The sequence below is a fragment of the Phyllostomus discolor genome, chromosome 4, assembly GCF_004126475.2.
Source record: "Phyllostomus discolor isolate MPI-MPIP mPhyDis1 chromosome 4, mPhyDis1.pri.v3, whole genome shotgun sequence".
Taxonomy (NCBI): domain Eukaryota; kingdom Metazoa; phylum Chordata; class Mammalia; order Chiroptera; family Phyllostomidae; genus Phyllostomus; species Phyllostomus discolor.
This window is the reverse complement of record NC_040906.2, coordinates 100488177-100512177: the sequence shown is the minus strand read 5'-3', so window position 1 is coordinate 100512177 and position 24001 is coordinate 100488177. Positions and strand designations below refer to the sequence as shown.

The following is a 24001-nucleotide window of genomic DNA, read 5'->3' as shown; positions in this document are numbered from 1 at the left end:
TTAGAAAAAGAACAGCAAATTAAATTCAAAGTAGGCAGAATTAAATAACAAAAATTAGAACTGAAATCTATAAAATTGGAAACAGAAATAAATTTGAAAAATAAATGAAATCAAAAGCTGGTTCTTTGAAAAGTTCAATAAAAATGATGAATAGGTTAAATAAGTAAAAAAAGAGAGAGAAGATACAAAATATTAACATCAGTAATGAAAGAGGAGTCATCATTAATCATCCATCAGACATTAGAAGGATAATAAAGGAATATTATAAATAAGTCTCCGCCCACAAATTTGATAACTCAGGTGAATGAATCAATTCTTTAAATGACATACTCTGCCAAAACTCACAAAAGGAGAAATCTATGATCTGTATAGATCTATATTTATTAAATAAATTGAATCAATAATTAATAACATGTCAAAACATAAAGCACCAGGACTAGATGGGTTCCCTATTAAGTTCCACCAAACATTCAAGAAAAAAAATCCCAATTCTTTACAACCTATTTCAGAAAATAAAAGCAGAGGACATACTTCCCAATTCATTCCATGAGGCCAGCATTACTCTAATACCAAAAGTGAACAAAGACATTATAAGAAAGGAAAATTAAGAATGATATGTCTCATGAACATGTATGCAAAAGTTATCAACAAAATATTAGCAAATAATATCCAACAACATATGTTAAAAAATACATCTCACTCTGAAAGGCTAGCTCAGTTGGTTAGAGCAACATCCCAATATGGCAAGGTTGTAGGTTCGATCCACGTTCAGGACACATACAAGAATTAACCAATTAATGCATAAATAAGTGAAGCAACAAATCAGTCTTTCTTTCTCTCTCTCTGCCCACTCACTAAAATCAATAAGTGAAAAGTATATAATATGCCTTGGCTGGTGTAGCTCAGTGAATTGAGCATGGGCTATGAACTAAAGGGTCACCAGATCGATTCCCAGTCAGGGCACACACCTGGGTTGCAGGCCAGGTCCCCCATGGGGGCATGTAAGAGGCAACCACACATTGATGTTTCTCTCCTTCTTTCTTCTTCCCTTCCCCTTTCTCTAAAAATAAATAAATAAATAAATAAAATGTTTAAATATATATATATAAAATATATCTCAAACAAGAGTGATTTATTCCAGGTATGCAAAGTTTGTTCAACATTCAAAAATCAAGTAATACAAACTCTCATATCAACAGACTAAAGAAAAAAGACCATGGCCTGAATAGGTGACTCAGTTGGTTGGAGCATTGTCCTGTACTCCCAAAGGTTGTGGGTTTGATTACTGGTCAGGGCACTTCCCTAGGTTGAAGGTTCAATCCTGGGTTGGGGATTATACAGGAGGCAACCAATGAATGTTTCTGTCTCACATCAGTGTTTCTCTCTCTCTCTCCCCCTTTCTCTCCCACCCTCCCTCCCCTCTTCCTCCCTCTTTCTCTCTAAAATCAATAAACATATCTTAGGTATCCTCAGATGAGATTTTTAAAAATCATATAATCCTACCTAAATATACACAAAAAAGCATTTGACAAAAACTAACACCTATGCATGATAAAAATTATCAGCAAACTAGGAATAGAGGGTAACTTCTTCAACTGGATAAAGAATATCTATAAAAATCTATAGTTAACATCACATTTAAGGGTGAAAAAACAGATGCCTTTCTGTTAAGATTAGGAACGGGTACTCCTATTTTATATCATAACGGAAGTCATAGATAATGCAATAAGACAAGAAAATGAAATAAAAGGCATAAAGATTGAAAAGGAAGAAATGAAATTGTTTATATACAATATAGTTGTCTATACAAATAATCCCAAAGAATCAGCAATAATAAACACAACAATGAAAAAAAATTCCTAAAACTAATAAGTAATTATAATAAGATTGCAGGATACAGGATTAATATACAAAAGTCAACCTTTATCTTGTATAAAAGCAATGAAAACATAGAATTTGAAATTAAAAACACGATACATTTATATTACCACCAAAAGTACATGAAATACTTAAGTATCAATCTAACAAAATATGGATAAGATCTATATGAAAAAAGTACAAAACTCTGATGAAAGTAATCAAAGAAACTTCAAATAAATAAAAAGAGCTAGTCCATGTACATAAATGGATCGGTTCTTCCCAAATCGATCTATAGAATACAAGAACATTATTTTGTAGATATGGCCAAAATGACTCTAAAGTTTATGTGAAAAGACTTAAGACCCAGAACAGTTAGTAAAGTGTGAAAAAAAGTTTAGAGGACTGACACTACCCAACTTCAAGATTTCCAATAAAGCTTTAGTATTTAAGACAGTATGTAATTGGCAAGGAATATATAAATGGGTCAATGCAATAAAGGTAGTCCTGAAATACATCCATACAAATAGAGTCAACTTATCTTTCACAAAGGAGCAAGGAAATTTAGTAGAGAAAGGATTGTCTTTTTCAACAAATGGTTATAGAAAAAAAATGGGGAATCAAGAACTTATACCTTTCAGAAAAATTCACTCAAAGTAGATCATAAACCTAAGTATAAAATATATAACTTTTAGAAAATAAGAAAAAATATAATTGATGCTGTTTTGGGTGATTTTTTTTTTTTAGATTTAACACCAAAGAATGATCCATCAGAAGTATTGATAAACTGGACTTCATTAAACTAAAAAACTTCTTTGTAAAAGACATTGTTAAGAGAATAAACAAATAGGTCACAAATTAGAAGATATTTTTAAAACCCATACCTGATAAGGGCTGGTATTCAAACTATACAAAAAAAAAAACTCTTAAAACTCAACAATAAGGTAAAATTCTACATCTCAATAAATAGACAAGAGATCTAAAGAGACACCTCAACAGAAGATTTGGCATCTTTTCAGATTCCAAATAAGCATAAGGAAAGAGAGTAAATACCATATATTAAGGAATTGCAAACTAAAACAATAGGATACCATTACATATCTATTAAAATGGCTAAAATCCAAATCATTGAGAACACTAAATCTGGTCAGATGTGAAGCAGTTGAAATTCTCATTCATTGCTGTTGCGGATGAAAAATTATGCAACCACACTGAAAGATATCTTGGCAATTTGCTACAAATTAAACATATTCTTACTATAATACTGTCCATGAATTATGCTGATTGATATTTACCCAAATGAACTGAAAACATGTGTTCACATAAAAATTTGCACATGAATGTTTATAGCAGCATTATATAAAATTACCAAAACTTGGAAGCAATCAAGATACCCTGCAATAGGTGAATGGATAAATAAACTGTGGTACATCCAGACAATGGAATACTCAGTAATAAAAAGAGCTGAGCTATCAAGCCCTGAACAGACATGGAGGAACCGTACAAGAATATTGCTAAGTGAAGGAAGCTAAACGGAGAATGCCATATACTGCATCAATCTAATTCTATGACATTCTAGAAAAGGGAAAACTATGGAGACAATAAACTATCTTTGGTTAACAGGGCTGCAGGAAGAAGAAAAGGAAGATTAATAGATGCAATAAAGGAGACTTTTAGGGCAGTGAAACTATTCTGCATGATACAGCAGTGATGGATACATTTGCACAAACCCATAGAATGTATAATACAACAGTGAACTCTAAAGTACTATGGCCTGTAATAATGTATCAATACTGGTTCTTCCATTGTAACATATACTACACCAATGCAAGGTATGTGTGTGAAAAGGTGTAGTGTGGAGGGAAGTGATGAGAAGGTATATGGGAACTGTATTTTCCACTGACTTTTTTTGTAAATATAAAACTGCTCTAAAAATGGTCTATTAATATTTATAAAAGAATATAATATAAACAAAGTAAAAATGAAAACATTCTATGTGATAATCTAATGTGGAATATAAAGAAAACAATGTTTTTACAGAATTACACATCCATATTCAAACAATAATCACCCAAATCATCTGCTTAATCTTGCAGGCTTCATAGAGGCAGGCAACAAAAAGACAGAAAATCACTCTTCAATGGACTTGAAAACTATATATGGCATAAATCAGAATGAAGTATCAAAGATAAAATATCCTCACTTGTGAAGTCAATTGAAGAAAAAAACACTACATTACTTCGTTCTTGAACTGCAGAGGTAGCCTTTTGAGGCTCTCCCAGCCAGCTGTTCATCCCGAGAAAACAGTAACTGATGATGATAATTAATTCTAAAGATGAGTGTTTCATCATTTAGTAATTTAAATACTATTGAAAGGCATCTTAATTTGGAAGAAACTTGGCAATATACAAGTGCTTCCATTTAAGACTTTCTGGGGGAAAATTAAACAAACATTACTTTCAACATAGTTCTCTGGGCTTATGTCATGATGCATTCATTATACTAGAATTTAAAATAAAACAATTACAAATAATTTTGAAACCTAAACTATTGCTTTGAAAAGTTTTTGTTTATTCCTTCTATAGGTTGTAATTTTAATTTTTGCTGTTCAGATTAATATTTTATCAAATCAATGCCAAAGAAAGCAGTCTTGGATTAACTATTGATATTACTCAATATCACTACTATAAAAAATCCACATCTCGAATATTAAAAAGAACTTCTTAATCATGGAAACAAAACTAAACAAAAAAAAAACAAAATAAGTTTAAGAAACAAATATTATGAAAAGTGATAATTAAGTAGTAATTTAAATAATTTATATCACACATGAATTGAGAGTGAACTTGAATATTATCATATCTTTGTTACTATAGTAACAAAATATTTTTGTTTTAACTAGTTATTTGATAAAATGTGGAAATATATGACATCCAATATAGTTGCACTATCAATTATACAGAAATTCAGAGCATTGTCTGATCTATACTCTAAAATTTTTATAATTGATATAGAGGACTTCTCAAATAAAACTTCTCAAATCTCAAACTCTAAACCTAATTACAATTATTCATTTGTAGAAAATCAGAAAGAAACTTTATAAAATTATAGTGTACAATATTTAGGTGAGTCAAAGGTAGAAGCACTGAAGGCCTCCTACCTTAACATAGCATTTTTTCCATCACTTCTGGTACACCAAACCTGGCGGGTTTGATAACCTATCTCTATATCCCAGGGCTTGGCATGGTGATGTGGCTTGTAACTTTGATGTCTAAAGGCTGGTTCCTTTGAATCAGAGCTAAAATCCACAACAATTCTTCCACTTAGGTTAATTTCCTTAAGATGAGGCAGTCTACATTTACTCCACGGTCCAACTTTAAGGCTAAAAGTATATTCCTCTTCCCCAAGAGGACAGGAAATGGGAGTGTCACAGATTCTTGACTCAGTCAGATTGGGACACTGAGAACCTCCATAGAGAGGCGGAGCGATGGCCACACGAGTTCTGTGCTGCGGCTGCTTCCCACATCCGTTGCTACACTTGGACCATTGTGAGAACTCGGATACAACACAGTCCCGGGGGCAAGGAATGAGGCAAGCTTGTTCTGTAGGGGGTTGAGGAGCAAAGTGTTCACATATTTCATTTACAACCAAGGTTCTGTTCAACTTCTGAACACAGCGCACAGTCCGGTGCTGCAGTCCATGCTGAGCCGTCACGCACTCTGCAGTGCGAGGCTTGGTTTGGCCTAGGGCGGAGGGGACAAGCACACAGTGGTGCCAGTCAGACACCTCCCAATGGAAGAGGTCGCTGTGCCAATCACAGACTCGGAAGCAGCTTCTTTCCTTTGGAGGCCTATTGTTCTCATCACAGTTAGAGAGGTGACTTGTCCAACCTTCAAAGTGAAAGCACCACAATGTGCGAGCCTGGACTCCTCCAGGCCCACAGTCTCCTGTACACCTTCCCCAGGGACCTACAAGCAGAAACACAAGGTATCAATTACTCAGAGATCCTGTGCCACCATCCACACAAACACAGAACAATCTGCATACTTCCCAACACAGCAAATGTTGAATTATGAATTTCGGTGGACAATATAATTTAGTGGTTAAGAATATGGACTTTCCATCAATTGGCCTTTATGTACTCTCTTACCAGCATTGTAAACTTGGACAAATTACTTCAAATTTCTCAGCCTTAGTTTCCTTAAGTACATAGGGAAAAGATAATAAAAATCACTGATGTATAGAGCTGTTTGGGGATTAATGATATAATGTGGTGCCAAATAGATAATACACACTCGATGATGGGAATCATTGTAATTATTATGTTCCATAGCTTGTATATCTAACTCAAAATTAATACTTTCTAGTTAGGCAGTGTTTCATTTAAAAGAAAGCCCTAAATCCATGTTTTAATAAAGTAGGATTTATCAGGTTTCAGTGTTTCTGCCCATACCCTGAAGAGTTCAGAAGAGAAATGTGTTATTAAAAAATAACCTGCCAAAGTATCTTAAATATATTTTCATTTTATAAATAGTTGTCCTAGTTTTGGTTTTTGTTTACAGAGTAAATTGCATAAAAAAGAAAAATCTAATTGGGGAATAAAAATAAGGTAATAGAAGAAGAATTAGCACTGAATTGCTTATGGAAACCCTTCTCCAACATTCTTTGAATATGCCTATTTTGATTTCTGATAGGTATTGACTCCTGGAAAAGCTTTCAATATTACCTTGTAATATGCCAAATCTTTAAATTAATTAGTTTTTATGGGAAAATATCCAAGAAATGAACAATTGAAAGACCTGTCAATCGATGTTTCTCACATTTTTTTCTATCTATTTATTCTATAGACATACCCGTTGGCTTGTCCAGAAGGTTGATCATATATGTTTTTACAAGGACTCCAAGTAATTCCCTTTGTGTCAACAAAAAAAAATAGATTTATCCCTTTCACTTTACTTAAATACATAATATGAACCTGAAAAAAATGTTCATCAACTGAATCATGTAACCTTTGCCCCTGTACTAGCATTGTGATAATCATAAAAAAAAAATTTGCAGCCTGAGAAATGTTTTAATTTATACAAGCGAAAGGAAGAAAATAGAGTCTTTCTTTCCCCAAATCTGATCAAACACCCAAAATGCCACTTAATTACTTTATGGAACATATTTTCAAGCACATCTATTACATTTCTAGGAACAGTACGTGTGTACACAGTCACAAGCATTTAGAAAGAGACATAAGCAGCCTCAGAGAAACAGGGCCACACGCCACAGTGAGGATCTCTCACTCTAGCAGGACAATGTCCGGGGGGGTTCTAATGTACATAGTCATCCCAGTTCTTCCTCATAGCCCTGTTCTGGATACCTAAACTTGTTATTGGAGGCAATACCATGCATAGCTACAGTTCCAGTGATTTGTTGCTTTGTGGGAGATATTAACCTAGAAAACACTGTCTACCTTTAGTACCTCAGTATTAGAGACTCTTCTTGCTAAAATGGACAGAGGAGTTTCATTGGAAACCTTTACTCACTGAATGCCCCTGGGTTGGTCAGAGGCTTTCCCAGGCATGTCGTCCAGCATTGTTCGTGGCCCAGGAAATGCACCTGGGAAAGGGTGCCCTCAACACAAACTAATTTAATCAACTGCTCTCAAATCTCAGGATATCCTGCAAGATCACCCATAGTTTTCCACTTTGTATATTGAGATGTTCATGGTTACATGAAAAGTATTTTCAGGGTTACTATGTACAGATGTTCTTAGAGCAGTTTCAGTGTAAGTACGCCAACCCTTATCCCTCATGTCACACTACACATGCAAATTTTATTATTACCAAAAAAAATTATCAGTTACTCAGTAAAGGAATATTTCAACCAAAAAAGGAAAACATATGATTGCAGCAAACTTTTATAATAAAAATCAGCTTTGAATGATATAAAACAGTTATTGGATAAAACTAAAGGAAGTTTTTTGGTAAAGCATTGGGCTTTAAAATGATGGCTGTCAGTTCATCTCTGTTTAAGTGTCAAATACACAATTTTCTCATTACAATTTTTTGTGTAGATTAAAGAATCTAAAACCAGAAAAGTTGAATCATTTCTAACTAATCTTGAAAAAAGTTAACATCAAATTTGATTCACATAGAACATTTTACCAAGTGATCCTTATTAGTACTTTTAGATCATTTAATTAACACATTTCTTATTATTAAATGTTGTTTTCTTACCATTTTTCACCTACTTCTAAAAGAGTGATGGTAGCTTTTTTGTTATTTGAAATCATTAATATTTTAAGCATTATAAATTACTATTCTTTCCTTAGCTTTCATGCCTTTCATCTATACAGGATTTTACCAAACAGGACAATGTTTCCTAGATCAATGGAATACAAAAGGTACCTTTTAAGAAATAATTACTGCCATTTATTGAGCTGGCTGTTAAATCATTCATAGTTGGAAACTGGTCATGGTGAGAGGATTTATACCACGCTACAAATCAAGGCAAATCAAGGTTGTTTTTTGTTTTTGTGTTTAAGAGAGCTGGTTTATATTACACTACTAGTGATTTGCCAAGTACCTTCCTTTCTGTTCCTTACAGCAGTCCCATGAGGTGAGGCTAGTGAGTGCATTTTATCAACTGGGAAAAATAAACCTCAGAAAAGTTACAAAGCACTTGCAAGGGCACAGTGCTACTCCATCAACTAGAACAGGACTCCAGGCCTGTGTGACTCCTATTGTGAGCTCTTGCCCTGCATTTGAAAAGAGCCCCTTCCAGTGTGTGCGTTGGTATGTATGATGCTAAAACCACAAGGCAGATTTGTTTGTAGCTTAGCTATGTCCTCTTCTATTTGTTAGTTAACATTCACTTGAATATGAGTAGAACAAATAATCATGGCAGTATGTGAGCAATGATTTTCCCCTCCAGGCCCTGGAAATATAGGATAGTAACTCTTGCAAGATAAGATACATGCATATTTATAAACATTACTCAGTATATTTAGGAAGGCACAGTCAAGGAATAATAGTTTCTCCTTATGTTAAAGGAGACAAAAAACAACATGTAAATGACAAGCAAATGTAAAATGATTTGTGTTTGCTTAGAATAAATGAAAAACAAATTGCAAGTAAGACATATGAAATAGAGACAAGACCTCTCAGCAATTGACCTATAGTAATTTTTGTTTTTCAGGAATAGAGAGAAAATGTGTTGCATGATTTATTCAGTTATATTTGGCAATGAACTTTGAACACACACAATAGTGAAAATCACACAGCCCTGAGGGATTTTGCCATTTTTAAAAAAACATACATATTAAAGTGAAATGTGACCTGCAGTTTAAGGCATCTTACATCCTTTGTCCAAGTTCACAAATGAAAGAACATATTAAAATTGTGATCAGCTGCCTGAAGAAAAAGAACATCACCTTTAAATTTATTGTATACATAAAATATACTCAATTAAATTAAATAGTTTAAAGATAAATATAGTGTCCCAGGTTCGATTTCCAGCTTGGGTACATGCCTGGGTTGCAGGCCATAACCCCCAGCAACCGCACATTGAAGTTTCTCTGTCTCTCTCTCTCTCTATCTCCCTCCCTTCCCTCTCTAAAAATAAATAAATAAAATCTAAAAAAAAAAGATAAAAAAAATAAAGATAAATATAACAAACCTCTGTTTTTAAACACCAGTCACTTTATATTTTTTAACTGAAAACAAGTCTCAAGTAATACAAATAAACCAAAATTTAGAACAATTAAAGAATTAAAAGTTTAACTGCAAACATAACCTGGCTCTAAACTAAAACTCATATTGTGTTATATTTACAGAAAATGTTTTAATGGTATATTAGGAGTAGCAATTCTGTACTTGTTTAACTGGACCAACGTTATACAAAAACAATATCCACCTGCAACTTACTACTCTTTCTGTGAGATAAACACAGTTACCCTGGAATAAAGTGCTCTGTATTTAAAGTCATGTCTGTTTCAATTAACACGTAAGAATTTTTGTGTAGGTGTAAATTATTTGGACTGGAAGGGTAGCATGATGAACTCTCAGGTCACATTCACATTTAAGACTGTGATTTTTTTCCTGCCCCTCATTTTGCAGAAGGTGCAATGATCTGAATGCTCTAATGTAATATTCCTCTAGAAGCAGAAAAATGCTGGTGAATTTTATTCTCTTAATTAAGTTATCTTTAACTGGATTAGTTTAGATGTATGTGTCACCCTATCTAAATCATCACATTTAAGATAGCCTACTGAATGCCCGAATCTTAGGTGTGGCATTCACTATGAGGTCTGGGGGAGGAGGGAGAGAATTCCAGAGGAGAGAGACACTAACCACATGCCCCAAAGCTTTTGCACTGTTGCAGGCAGTAACCCTGATTTAATACCATTCAAGGAATAGGAAGAGATGTTTGTTTTATTATTCATTTTTAATCACAGCTTTTATTATCCTGACATTACTTTGTTTTTAACTTGAACAAAGAGGTTGAGGAATGACATAAATGCCAATGCAGAGTTTTAGTATCTTAAACAAATTATTTGTAGGTCATCACTACATCAAAGCACTCATAAAACAGAATTACAAAATGCAAGATCAAACAACATTTGCTTACCTATAATATGTCTCAGTTCCAAGAAATACCTTGAACTTTATGTAGTAACTTTTCAAAAAGCTTTCATATCAACCATGAAATAATTAAAGTAATACCTCCATTTACATAGTGCACAATTATCTAAGGAATGGCATTCTTTAGAAATCACACTTTCTAAAATATATCAAATAACCCAAGAAATGAAAAAAGTGTCATCTGAGTATTCATTCATTAAAATAACAATGATTAATTACCTGCTACTTGAAAAGGAGTGTATTAGACTCTGGCAATATATAAATGAATGAGACAAGCCCTATCTAGTGTGGCTCAGTGGATTAAGTGCCAGCCTGGGAACCCAAGGGTCGCTGGTCCTACTCCCAGCCTAGGGCACATACCTAGGTTGTGGGACAGGTCCCTGGTTGGGAGCCTGTGAGAGGCAACCTGTTGATGCATCTCTCACACATCGATGATTCTCTCCCTCTCTTTCTCCCTCCCTTCCCATCTCTCTAAAAATAAATAAATAAATAAATCTTTGAAAAACATGAATAAGACATTAAATACCTTTCAAAATCAGTGCACTTAATGTCATGCCAATTTGCTCATGAAGAGGATATTTGATCCCCCCTGCAGGCCTATCTATGCTTACTAGAAACATAGGGTTAACCGTGTCAGTCCTTTGATTTTTTAGAGCCTATTAGCTCTAATGCAGTAAACCTAGAGTTGGGAGAGGATAGTTTCCAAGACCACATTTCTAAATCTATCATGATAATTAATCACCTTCCTTAGCAGGTGACGCACAAAGCCACTCCATACTCTCTAAACTCGCAGAGAAAACCTGTTCATTAGTGACGGCCATTAGTGAGTTATGCGTCAGATATCAATAGAAGTACAACATAGGAAATGTATCAACATAAAAAATCATTAAATGAGAAGGAATTTAAGCCTTAACGCATTTCATTAGAAAACTCCATTGCACTTTTTACAGAAACCAAAAATATCCTTCTGCATTTGTGATCTGAAGGACACGTTTATTAAAATATTCCAATAACTATCTTTAGGAAAATATAACTGTTGCAGTAGTTAAAAGCTTTCAAATATAACTTCCTTTTTATTTACATTTGAAGACAGTCTGTGATTCCATGTGAGAACACCACTGAGCATTTGGACTGAATATTTAAACTCCAAAGTAAGCACAAGCTTTGCTGCTAACATCCCAAGCTCTATCCATGTGATTGTGTCTTTGTTTGACACTTAACAGCATGTTCTAAGTCCATTTCATCTTTGTGGGCAGATGCCTCTGACTGAAAAGCAAAGTGCCTCTGTTACTTATCACTTATGACTACAAATTGCTAGTTGCCAGTGGCTAGAACATCCATTAAAAATATTTCAACAGCAAAGCAGACTGGAAATATGTATATCTGAATGACTCATCAGTTCATGCAAACACCACAGACAGAAAACTACCCTTTAAAAATTGTTTATCAATACTTTTTATTTCAGTTCCACTTGCTAAAAATTCTGAAGCCTAAAAGAGACTCTCGTCCCCTATACAGGGACCAGCAGAAGTAACGCCTGCTTGAGTGTGGTGGGTAGAGTGTAATAATTTATAGTTTTAATTTGAACATTTCACTAAAATGTCACATGGTGTGCTTGAGTGTAATATTGTTATGTTACAGAATTACATGCCTATGATTCTGTAATAAAAGACTTTGTAATGAAAAAGCAACATTATTTGTGCCAAACCCTACACTCCACTGCATTCTGACACAAAGTAGATCTTTTTAGATCACTAAACCCTATAACCTGCTAACTGTCTAGAATGTGGTAATGAAAAGGGAATGTTATAGCCCACAGTGTTTAGAGGAGGAAATAAAGCCCAAACAAATTCAATTACTTGCCCAAGGTCACATAGTCATTTTGAGCAGAAATGGGACCGACAATTCCATCCCAGACACCCAATCCAGTGATTGTAACAGCTCTGAGACAAAGGAAGAATAAGGACTTTAAATGGTTGTAATCTGAGGTGTGTGGGGAGGAAGGGAGAAAAAACAACAAAAAAGTGGAAATTATATAAAAACACAAAAAACACAAGCAATAAACTGCCTGTTAATAGTGAGATTTTTCAGTCTCCTGGGTTAGCACCTGAGGCTGATGGCTGCTCTCAGGGACTCTTCACAATCGATCCCATGAAATGGGGTCCCTCCTGTCTTTGTCTGCTTGAGGACATGACCAAGCTCCTGTTCAAGAACATCTAGCAAGTTTCAGGGGTTTAGCACACACAAGAAGCCTCAGGCACCAATTAGAAATTACCTGTCCCTAGAAAAACTATAGCAATATTAGTAACAGCTAAAACTATTCAGTTTTCTGAATACCTACTGTCTTCTCAAGACTGTACATATATTATTGACACTGCTCTGCTTTGCTGCATGGGACTATTCAAAGCATGTAGTCAAAGAACTTGGTCAAGGTAAATAGCCCAGAAGCCCTGAGACTGCAAGTCTCCACCATTCATTGACTTCAAACCTTTTCCGCAATGACTGCTGTTTAACTGCTTTTAACAGCAATATCTCTTAAGCAAATGAAGTCTTGCAAAGCCCGTAGGTAAAATATGTTTGGAAGGGGTTCTGTTCTGAGTGCAGCTGGTGTGAGGACCCAGAACCCTGCCCCTCCTCTCCCACCTAAAGTTCCTTGTCCCAGCTCAATGGCCTGGCTCGAGTGGTGGCCCTGGAATTCCTGTGGCTCTGATACCTGTCAACTGATATTTATGGTGTTTTCTCATCCCATAAATGGTGCTCCACTCAACATTGACTTTACTTACAATAAACGCTTCAGTTAAGCCCTCTCAATTCCCTGGAGAAATGGATGAACATCATTTACTGAGCCGTTTTGTATCAGTTAAGTGGAAAAGGCAAGGAAGATTAAGTCAGAAACAGAGTAAAGCCAAGTTCCTCATTGTGTTCTTCTGAAGCACTTTCTCCTTTAGACTATTGGCTATTCAGGCAGTGAATACACTTCAGGAGGCCCAGAAATCTGTTTTCTTTATCCCACACAGAAAGCATACTGTAACAGGTGCTTGGGAGATGCTTCTTAAACCGTATCCCCATGCCGGGGAGATAATAAAGTGCTAATTCCACAGTGAATAATCAGTACACATTGGGCTTGATAATGGAGGCCTTGTGTATTGTCGATCAGAGGTTCACTGCAAAGGCAGCAATGTTGGGATATGCACACCAGCTTTACAAATACATAAAGCAAAAGGGCCAGGTGGCATCTATTTCGTTTGCTACTAACACAACTCAAAAAATAATTTTTCCTAGAACAAAATTACTCTAGGACACACTTGAGATAATAGTTTTTCTTAACTTTAACTGTCTAATGACTACATGAAGTATATCTGCTTCTCAACATACCTCTCTAGTGCCGGACATTCACGATGGGCAGCGAGAAAGAATAAAGCATAAGCTGCATTTTTTGCAAAGAACATTTAGTCCATCTAATTTCTTTTTTCAAAGAAATAATTATTCCTGTGTTGAAACAGTAATTTTAAAACTATTTGAGACACTACTCTTATGCTCCGAAAAATATTTCCCAGTTATATTTGAAAAAATATTTGAGAAACAGCAGTACCATGGCTGAATCACAATAAATTTTCTATGTAGAAACAACTAGAAATGCCTATTTGCTCTATATAGTCTAGTGAGCATCCTGAAGACTCTATTTACAAACATCAAACCCAATCACCCCCCTCAGCTTTACCTCCCAGACACAATCCAACCTGCTGCTTCACCCCCACTGTCACCACCCTCATCCAAACCACCACCTTTCCTCTTAAGAATGAGAGGAGTAGCCTCTTATCTGGGCTTTCAGAGTCTCCTCTCCCACCCCACTCCACCCATGCCATCAATTCTTCTTCTATATTGTAGACATATATCTTTGAATAATGCAAATTTGTACCCCGTTGGGTGTGGCGTGACATCTGTTTGTCATTTCCATACTTAAAGCTCATCCACAGCTTCCCATTCCTCTCAGAATAAAGGATAACAAAATTGTTAACATGACATACCAGCGCCTACCTTATCTGGCCCCATTACACCCCTTTAGCTCCTGATCTCCTGGTCCGCCCACATTCACTCACTGCTCTCCAGTGACATTGGCCATCTTTCGGTTCCTCCAGCGCTCCAAGCTGCCTCTCATACCTGGGCAGCAACATGTATTGTCACTTGAGCTGCCAAATCGCATGCTTCACCCACTAGAGCCCAACTCCTACTCACTCTTCAAATCTTAAGTCACTTGCTGAGGGAACTCTTCCCAATGCTTTGATAGTACCTTACTCTTTTATAAAGTGTTCATCACTCTTGCAGTTACAAAGTCAATTGTATAACCCATGGTTTAGTATTTGTCTCTCCTACCTGATTCTAAACTGCATGACGGCAGAAACACATGAGTCCTGTTCACCAGTCTACTTCCGGTGCCACACCACCACATGTGAAACCAAAACACTTAGCATTGTAGGAAGCAGATTCATGTCTGAATACATTTAGGAGTGATATCATCCTTGGAAACTCATCATACCAATAGGTTGATAGTTTTGTCCCAAAGAGGGAATTAAAAAAACAAAAACAAAAAAACTCTCCTCTGTGATTCCTAGCTTATGCTTAAAAGAAGAAACCTCAAACATAATGCCCAACAGAATTCTTAAATACTGGTTTTTCCCAAATCCATCTGTAATGCCATTATTCTTTGTTTCAACTTTGGGCCCCTTCTTACCAGGCTCCATGAATTCCATGCATTCAGGGACGGTGTGTCCAGTGTTTTCTGGGTTAGCATGTTAATGTACTGAAATACTCACAGCTATAGAAACACTTTTGACCTTAGAACTCTAATCTGGATACCCTAATTGGTAAAGCAATTTAACTCAATCAGATGCTATTATTTTTTCTAATAAAAAGGAAGGATTCAAACAAATAACAGTTAAATAGCAGATCCTATCATCCCAGCCTCCTAGTCACAAACTTAAAAAGTGATGGGAGACGGAATTATCACAACAGTCACAGGTTCATTATAATATCAGCAACAGCACTGGGGCAGGCACTATGCTCAATATTTTATAACAACTGTGTCACATGGTCCTCAAAGCAGCCTTGCAATTAAGAAGAACTTCCAGGAGCCTTAAGTTTCTTCGATATTTTCAGGAAAATTGGCAGAAGGTATAAAAAAACGTGTTAATGTGGATTCTTTAGTTTGTTGACATGATTACACTTTTAGACACCCAGGAAAATACCTAAGAAGGGGAGGGCCTGAAAGATGTGTGTTAAGGCTGTTAACTGGGACCACTTTTCACCTCAGGAGGAAGCACCAGAAGTGGAGGGAACTAAGCAACAGCGAGAAGTCTGCCAGAATGCAGGCTCCCCACTAGAACCCTGAGGATTCTGCAGAAAAGGTCATAATGCTCACAGCCTAGCAGGGTTTTGAGTGGCATTGTTTTCTGAAGGGTGGAGTTTGAGTCAGAAACCCAGTACCCACCTATGTGTGGGGTTGGGAGAATAGGAGAAACATGTTTAAGAAATATGTCTTAGCCCTGGCTGGCGTAGCTCAGTGGATTGAGTGCGGGCTGGGAACCAAAGTGTCCCAGGTTCGATTCCCAGCCAGGGTACATTCCTGGGTTGCAGGCCATAACCTCCAGCAACTGCACATTGATGTTTCTCCCTCTCTCTCTCTCCCTCTCTCTCTCTCTCTCTCTGTCTCTCTCTCTCTCTCTGTCTCTCTCTCTCTCTGTCTCTCTCTCTCTCTCTCCCTTCCCTCTCTAAAAACAAATAAATAAAATCTTAAAAAAAAAAGAAAAAAAAGAAATATGTCTTATTTACAGAATCACAGAGATTTATCTGAAGAAAGTGATGGGAAGACATTTTTTAAAATGAATGCAGCCCAGCAAGCCTCTGATTTCTGTGTTGCCAGAAGTCTAATATATTAAGATCGTTCTGTTGGATGTTTCTGAGAAAAGGTCCTCTTCCCAAGGCATAGACCTTCCAGCTCAAAAAAAAGCTTCCTCTCTGGCACCTCTCCTGCCTGGAACAAAACTCATGAGAATAGATGAGGTAGAGGAGGGAGGGGAGAGGGGAGAAGGAAGGGGTTGGTGGAGAGGGAGAGCCTATATTTTCCTTTGTCAGAAAGAAAGCAGCAGCCTGGGGTGTCCGAGCAGAGGAGGCCAAGGCCAATGAGTCCTCCTAGACATCCAAGGGCTAAGCACTGTGGGAAAGCAGCTTGAAGGAGGACTGAGAATGCCCAGAAGTTCTAGAGACTTACCAGCCAGCCTATTGGGAGTAAGGGTTGTCCACGTGGTGACCAGGCTGCACCAATAACTCAAGGACAGCCTCCCAGAGAAAGAAATGAGGGGCTCTAATGGTAAAAAGGGCTCAATAAATAATCAAACTAAGATATGTGAATAAAAAATTATATTTCCAATACACCAAATGTTTTTAGTTGAGATAGGTACCCACAATAATAATCACCACTACCTATGAGAATTTAAAGGAATCAGAGAAGTAATAATAAATACATCCCTCATCAGCTCAAGTACTGACAGCCCCACAGGACAGTCACGCTCTATGCTCAATAGCACATAAAGAAAATCTACCCTCATTGCCCTTTTCTAGCTGGGCAAACATGTGGCAGTGTCCTGCAGCCCACGTCAACTCCTTTAGCCTTGCCATGCCCTCTCCACCCCCTCCCACCACCCTGAGTAATTGCAGTTTCCCAGAGTGCTTCATAGGAATTCAACTTATAGTGGAAAGAAATGGAAGAAATGTCATTTGGGTTATGAGAGAAGTTTACATTTACATAATGAAAATAATTATTATAAGTTAGCACTTACCACTTCATAGACTAGTGCTAGCACACAAATGATTAGCAAAATATACTAAATTTTAACAGTTCCGGGGGACAAGGAAGTACCGTGCTGCCTCTCTGCCTTTCCTGGTACAATCACTATCCAACTGGAACTGAAGATAACACAGCATCATTTGGGAATTTTCCAAATGTGTCCAGTGGAATAACAGCATCCTCTGAGATGAGTAGGTAGGGAGGAGCTGTGTTACTAGTTAAATATTAGAACAATGCAGAGTTAAAATTTAAAGTTCTCTCTTCTGTACAACTTCCTAAGACTTTTAATACACATTTTGAATCCCTAAGAATTTATCCCTAGTGTGCAAAAGTCTACAAATTTCTTTCTTTCTGTCACTTTTTATTAGAAGAAAAACAAAAAAGGAAATATTTTGTATGTGTGATGCTTTACTCTTATTAGATTAGGTAGTTGGTCATATTTTTAATAAGTTATATAGATAACATAAAATGACACATTTTTATAATTTTGATTTTAGGATCCACATCATAAGTTGAGATTAAAATGCAACTTCCAATCCAAAGCCTATACTTATATCCCTTCCTGGATACAAACACTCAAGCGCACAAAGCCATGAAAACATCAGAAAGTGTCTCCTCTTTGCCACCAGTTCACAAAGAATGAGATGGATATAAAACCCACAGCAGAGATCCACATGTCTGTTAGGTGTTAGCTGAGCATGTTCAAAGATCTAAGACAGGAGATCAAGCTCCGTGGGATAGTGACAAGACTTAATGTTGGAAAGGCAATTCAGAGCAATCATTAGACGTGTCACTAATTTAAAGCACAGTGGAAAAGGGTGCATGTCCTCTAACCTGAGATTTTTCTGTATTTCACATGTAACTTCTGTTGTGCTGGGTTTTACTTCAGGATATGACAAGAGGTACCTTACTGGCCATACATCAGTGAACTACAGTTATGGAACCATTGTTTCAAGTTTAGAACACTGCTGTATTGACTCTGGGTGCCATGTCAGCAATAGTACCTGACTCTGACATCCTGCAATAATACACAATGAACAGAACTGATTCATATATATTTATAGAGTTATATTAACCTTATATTATTATCATGTGAAATATATACTATGTGTAATACTAGTATTACATATATTTAAGCCAATTCTATTTCTTATGCATTATATACATTACATTACATACATTATGTAATATATTTAGTTATGTAAATATATAATAGGATAATATATTACATTATATTATAATATATGAAGTCTATTCAGAAAACATCTAGCTACCGTTAATAAGAATAATTTGTGACATCAATGTAACTTTGCAGCCAAGGAGAGTGGACTGGAGTGTGCATTCATGAACAATGACAACTTCACTGTACTAGTCAGTGGGGGTGGTAGATGCCATTGAGTGTTGCATTCAAATGACTGAGTGAGTAGAGCAACGAATCTGCATCAAATTTTGCATTAAGCTTGAACATTCCTCTGCAGAAACTATTTGGATAATTCAGAAGGCCATAGCTATGGACAGCTGGTGATTGTCATCTTCATCACAACAACATGCCCACTCATGTATCACGTCTCATGGAGAGATTTTTGGTGAAACATCAAATCGCCCAGGTGACTCAGCCTCCCTATAGCCCAAACTTGGTGCCCTGTGACTTCTGGCCTTTCCCAAAACTAAAATCATCTTTGAAAGAGAAGAGATTTCAGACTGTCTATGAGATTCAGGAAAATATGACAGGGCAGCTGATGGTAATTGGGAGAACTGTGTGAGGTCCCACGATGCCTACTTTGAAGGGGACTGAGTCATACATTATCCTATGTATGCTGTTTCTTATATTTTCTTCAATAAATGTCTATTTTTCATATTACATGGCTGGATACCATCTGAACAGACTTTGTATATAAGTGTGTGTGTGTCTGCATATATATTGCCTATTGATTCTTTTAACTTCTTAGTATTACTATTTCATTAGTACAGCTCAATGCACACCTCTAATATATGCTGCCTCTATAACAGAAAGTACTGCTTGTCTGCAGCTCCCATCCTACTCCACCCTCAGTACCCTCAAGGAGACTTCCTTCTATGCTACATGTTCCCCTTAGTTAAAATACCATGCTTCTGAATATAAACATCAGTGTACTGATATCCAAAATGTAAGGAACTTTAGTTCTTTCTCCACACAGAGACCACAGAGATAAAACAAGGAAAAGTATTTCTGAATCATCCACAAAAGGATTCATTTGCTTCACTGTCATTTTAGAGTGAACTATCCTCTGTTATATCCCTGTCCTATAGAAACCAATAGTTAATTCATGGTCTAGATATGGAAATTTATTGTGGACCACAACATTCTACTCACTGGGTACTAACTAACTGTAAAATGTCATTACAACTCTTTGTTCCCCTTGTGATTTCAGATAATTATTCTGGGCACATTCTAATTCCTACCTTGATGAAACAAATTATCAAAAGCTTATGCCACTTTGAAGTACAGTGGTCCCCCATTATCAGCATGACTCCCAGTGGATGCCTGAAACTGCAGATAGTACCAAACCCTATATATACATAGTTGTTTTTATTTATACATAATACCTATGATCAAATTTAATTTATAAATTAAGCACAGCAATATATTAATAATAACTAATAAAATAGAACAATTATAAGACATTGTAATAAAATGTGTATGAATGTGGCTTCTCTCTCTCAAGATATTTTATTATACTTTATAATTAAGGAATCACCTTATGGCTACTCTTTGGCATATCTGAATTGCCAGCATCACTACTCTTGTGCTTTGGGACCATAATTAAGTCAAATGAGAGTGACTTGAGCACAGGCTCTGTGATAATATGACAGTGGGTCTGATGACCACAAAGGCTATTAAGTGACTAGCAGGCTGGGAGCCTAAACAGTGTGGAGGCACAGGACAAAAGGATGAGCCGTGGCCCTGGTGGGGACTGAGCAGAACTCACGAGATTTCATCACACTACTCTGAATGGTGTGTAATTTAAATCTTATCAATTGTTGCTTTCTGGAATTTTGCACTTAATTTTTTTAGACCGTGGTTGACCATGGGTTACTGAAACCATAGAACATGAAATGGTGGATAGGAGAGAACTACTGTAATTGAAGAGTGTGAGTAGGCTTCCTAACACCTAGTAAGATTTAAGGTTTTCTTTTACTCTGCTCACGATAGATACAGTCTTGCCATGAATCCCTTTCCTTTTTTCCAACTGACCATATAAACCATGGGATATGTTGGGCAACTCATCTACTGCATCCCAGAAAAGAGATAACACTACCTCTTTGCTCACTTAGAGGAAGACAAGAATCTAAATTAGCTTTCATACTCAGTCTTTGGGGAGTGACCCCACAGCTCCTGTCTGCCTTTCTTTTGGAACATATGTGAAAGCAATGTCCAGTCTTTGGAATGCTCACTGAAAAGAGTCCCTTTTTGGGGTTAACACCACTATTCCTCTTTGACTTGCTTCTTCTCATGATAAGTGCCATAAGTGATGGAGGCAGAGCACCACTTACAGTGTTGCTAAACCCTTTGCTCTACTATGGAGGTGACTGCAGATATGAAGAGTCTGTCATTGGCCTAGAAGTGTGGTCTGAACTGAGAGTAAGAAGAAATAGTGGGGCAATACCAGCCAACTACAACACCTTCTCTGATCACCTAGGCATGTAAATAAACACATCTACAGCACAGTGGGCTGGGCTTTGCTCAAGTATCTCACAAAGTAAACTTAAATGCTTATGTTTATTTATCCTTGAAAATATCTAAAGCAAAGAGTCAGTGACAGTAACCACCTTAAGCTAGGAGAAAGCAGGTTTGTAGGAAGTGCTTTGGAGTTACATGGGCTTTAGTCCAAATTTTGATTTTGCCCTTTAGCACTCTGTCATCAAGGGCAGCATTTTTTTGCCTTGATCTTCAATCATTTTTAGCTGTACACTTATAAAAAGAGAAATGATGTATATAAATCTCTTGACATAGTTTTGGCACACAGTAAACCCTGAATGAATAACAAGTCCATGTGGGAGGTGTTGTCTGTTACCAAGCTTTTGCTCTACACAAGTGTTGATTTCAAGTTCAGCATTTGACATTTGGGGAGACAAGTGTTTGTTGTAGAGGGCTGTTTTGTGCAGTGTGGGAGGTTTAGAAGCATCGTTGGCCTCTACCCATTAATGCCAGTAGCATCCCTCCACCCTCAGTGTGGCAATCAAAAATGTCCTCAGACATTGTCAAGTGTCCCCAAGGAAACTGTTACAATTGAGAACCACTGATCTACAATATATTATTGAATTCCAACAAAAGTCCTGAGAGGTAGGCGACATATTCACTCTACAAAGAAGCCACATTACCTGTTCAAAATCCCAGAAATAATGAGGGGAAGACCCAGGACACTAAGACAAGAGCCTGAATTCTGTCCTAGCATTCCACATTTTTTAAATGTGTACTTTAAAGAAGAATAATAAAAGTGCCCATCATGTCTATCCACCTTCTAAGTGTAGCTTCTGGCTGCCCAAAGTAATATTTACATGATTGTGTGTTTGACCTTTTATGCATTTATTTAATAAACACGTTTTCAAACTGAACCCTCCCCATACATTTCAGGTATACCTCTTTAACACTGACTTTACTGTTTTCATCCTCTGCTATAGAAGCAGCCTGGACTTTGAAATCAGACAGCCTGGAATTGAACTGTGGCTCCTTCACTCTCTAACTATATGACCCTGGACATTCAATCACTTAATTTCATCTTTCCATCCTACAGAAAAGTAGACCAAATTTTGTTGACCTCACAGTTGTGCCGACAGCCAACTCTCCAGTGCAGCCTGCTATAAATAGCAGAGGTATGAGGTATTGGGTTGGCCAAAAAGATCGTTTGGTTTTTCCCACAAGATGGCTCTAATAGCACTTAGTTGTCTTTAACGTCATTAGAAACAATTTTGTTAGATTGTATTGTGACAGCTGTTGTGTCAGTGTGCATTTTAAAAAAACATCAAAATTGGTGAATTTTGGGGTAGCTATTTTAATGTTGAAGATGAAAGAAAATATGCAACAATTTTGGCATATTATGCTTTGTTATTTCAAGAAAGGTAAAAACACAACTGAAAAGCAAAAACATAAAAGATCTGTGCAGTGTATGAAGAGAGTTCTGTGACTGATTGAATATGTCAAGGGTGGGTTGCCAAGTTTCATGCTGGAGACTTCCTGCTGGATGATTTGAAGTGGACAGTGATCAAATCGAGACATTAACTGAGAACAATCAATGTTATACCATACAGGAGATAGCTGACATACCAAAATATTCAAATCAATAAATTTATTGGTGAAAATTTTAAAAATGTGTCTTAAATTTTATGGTGAAAAAATGTGGACTTTTCGGCCAACTAATACAAAATAGCAGTTGTGGAGTGTAAGTAAGCCTGCCCTCAACTTTTTTCTACCATGCAGAGGCAATATGATTCTTTCCCCTCTATTAAATACACTCTGTCTACACACATGCTCAAAAAATTAATCTTACCTTCCCCACAGAAACACAAAATCATTCAACTTCCTCAAAAAAAATGGGTGCAGGTCCATCACATCCCAACTTCCCCATCCAGTCTTAACTAAGACTGTGGAAATTGGCTCAGCAATGACACTTGTTAGCACAAAGGACAGCAGAGGCTCTTTTCCAAGAAAATGGGACAGGGTTGTCTGCAGTACAAATTGTGCAGGAGCAGGCAACAAGCCCTGAGGCCCAGAACAAACAAGTGGGTCCTTTCCATCACATGTATTTGAACATGGCCATTTACCTTTCAACCTTTCTCTGTAATAACTTTGAGTGAGGTTTTAAGAAGATGCTTTAAAATCTCACAGAGAAAATATCAAATATTTTCATCACTTTCCACCATTCCTAGAACTTCAAAAATCATGAAACATTCTTGAGAAAGGATATTTTTAAGGATACAGGGCCCCTTAAATTCCAAACTGAGTTGTAACTATATGACCATTTTGAGCCCAAAATGCAGAGTGAAATGAAAAACTATGGGTGAAAGTTCAATGTTATGTTGAAATTTTACATGGTTAAAATAATTTCTGAACTCACTGATTCTCCAAAGAGAAAGATAACAAAATAGTTTTGTTTTTAAGCATTAAATAAGATAAATATCTTAATACATACATACATAAGAACATTTGGAATTCTCCTCACAGGTAATATGACCAAAACTGATTTCACTTTATCCATAACCCCTGATTTCAAATATCCACCTTAACATGCCTAAAGCTTTTTTTAAAACATCCTTTGGATTCTCTTTTCCATATACTCTATAAGATATGCAGCTAATACAAACTACCTTATTTATACCATCTTGTTACACAATTGGGAACATGTCAGAAAAACCAATCCTAAGAAGCAACTCATTAGTGCAAAAAAGAACTGTAGTCAGATAAATGCATGTTTGTCTCATTAAGAAATGAAGAGAGGAGGGGGAAAAAGCAAAACTATGATCCCCCCACACAAGGTCAAGAGTTGTCCAATTATATTTAGATAGTTTAGACTTAGATTTAGATAAGGACAAAATATTCAGAGTTGAAATAGTACCCACATATATAAAACATTCAATTCAGTACTAAGTACTATAAATAGAATCCCCTGGGAAATGAGGATTTAGCTAAAAT

The 24001-nt window shown here is 36.5% G+C and overlaps 1 protein-coding gene across 3 annotated transcripts in view; it reads right to left on the bottom strand.

The window, feature by feature from the left end:
* THSD7B (thrombospondin type 1 domain containing 7B) overlaps positions 1-24001 on the bottom strand; it is a 903223-nt gene that overhangs the window by 606336 nt on the left and 272886 nt on the right. For all 3 annotated transcript variants that reach the window (XM_036023677.1, XM_036023678.1, XM_028509548.2), the window contains exon 3: positions 5018-5825. In XM_036023677.1, the coding sequence (XP_035879570.1) occupies positions 5018-5825 (808 nt within the window). The remainder of the gene's footprint in view (positions 1-5017; positions 5826-24001) is intronic.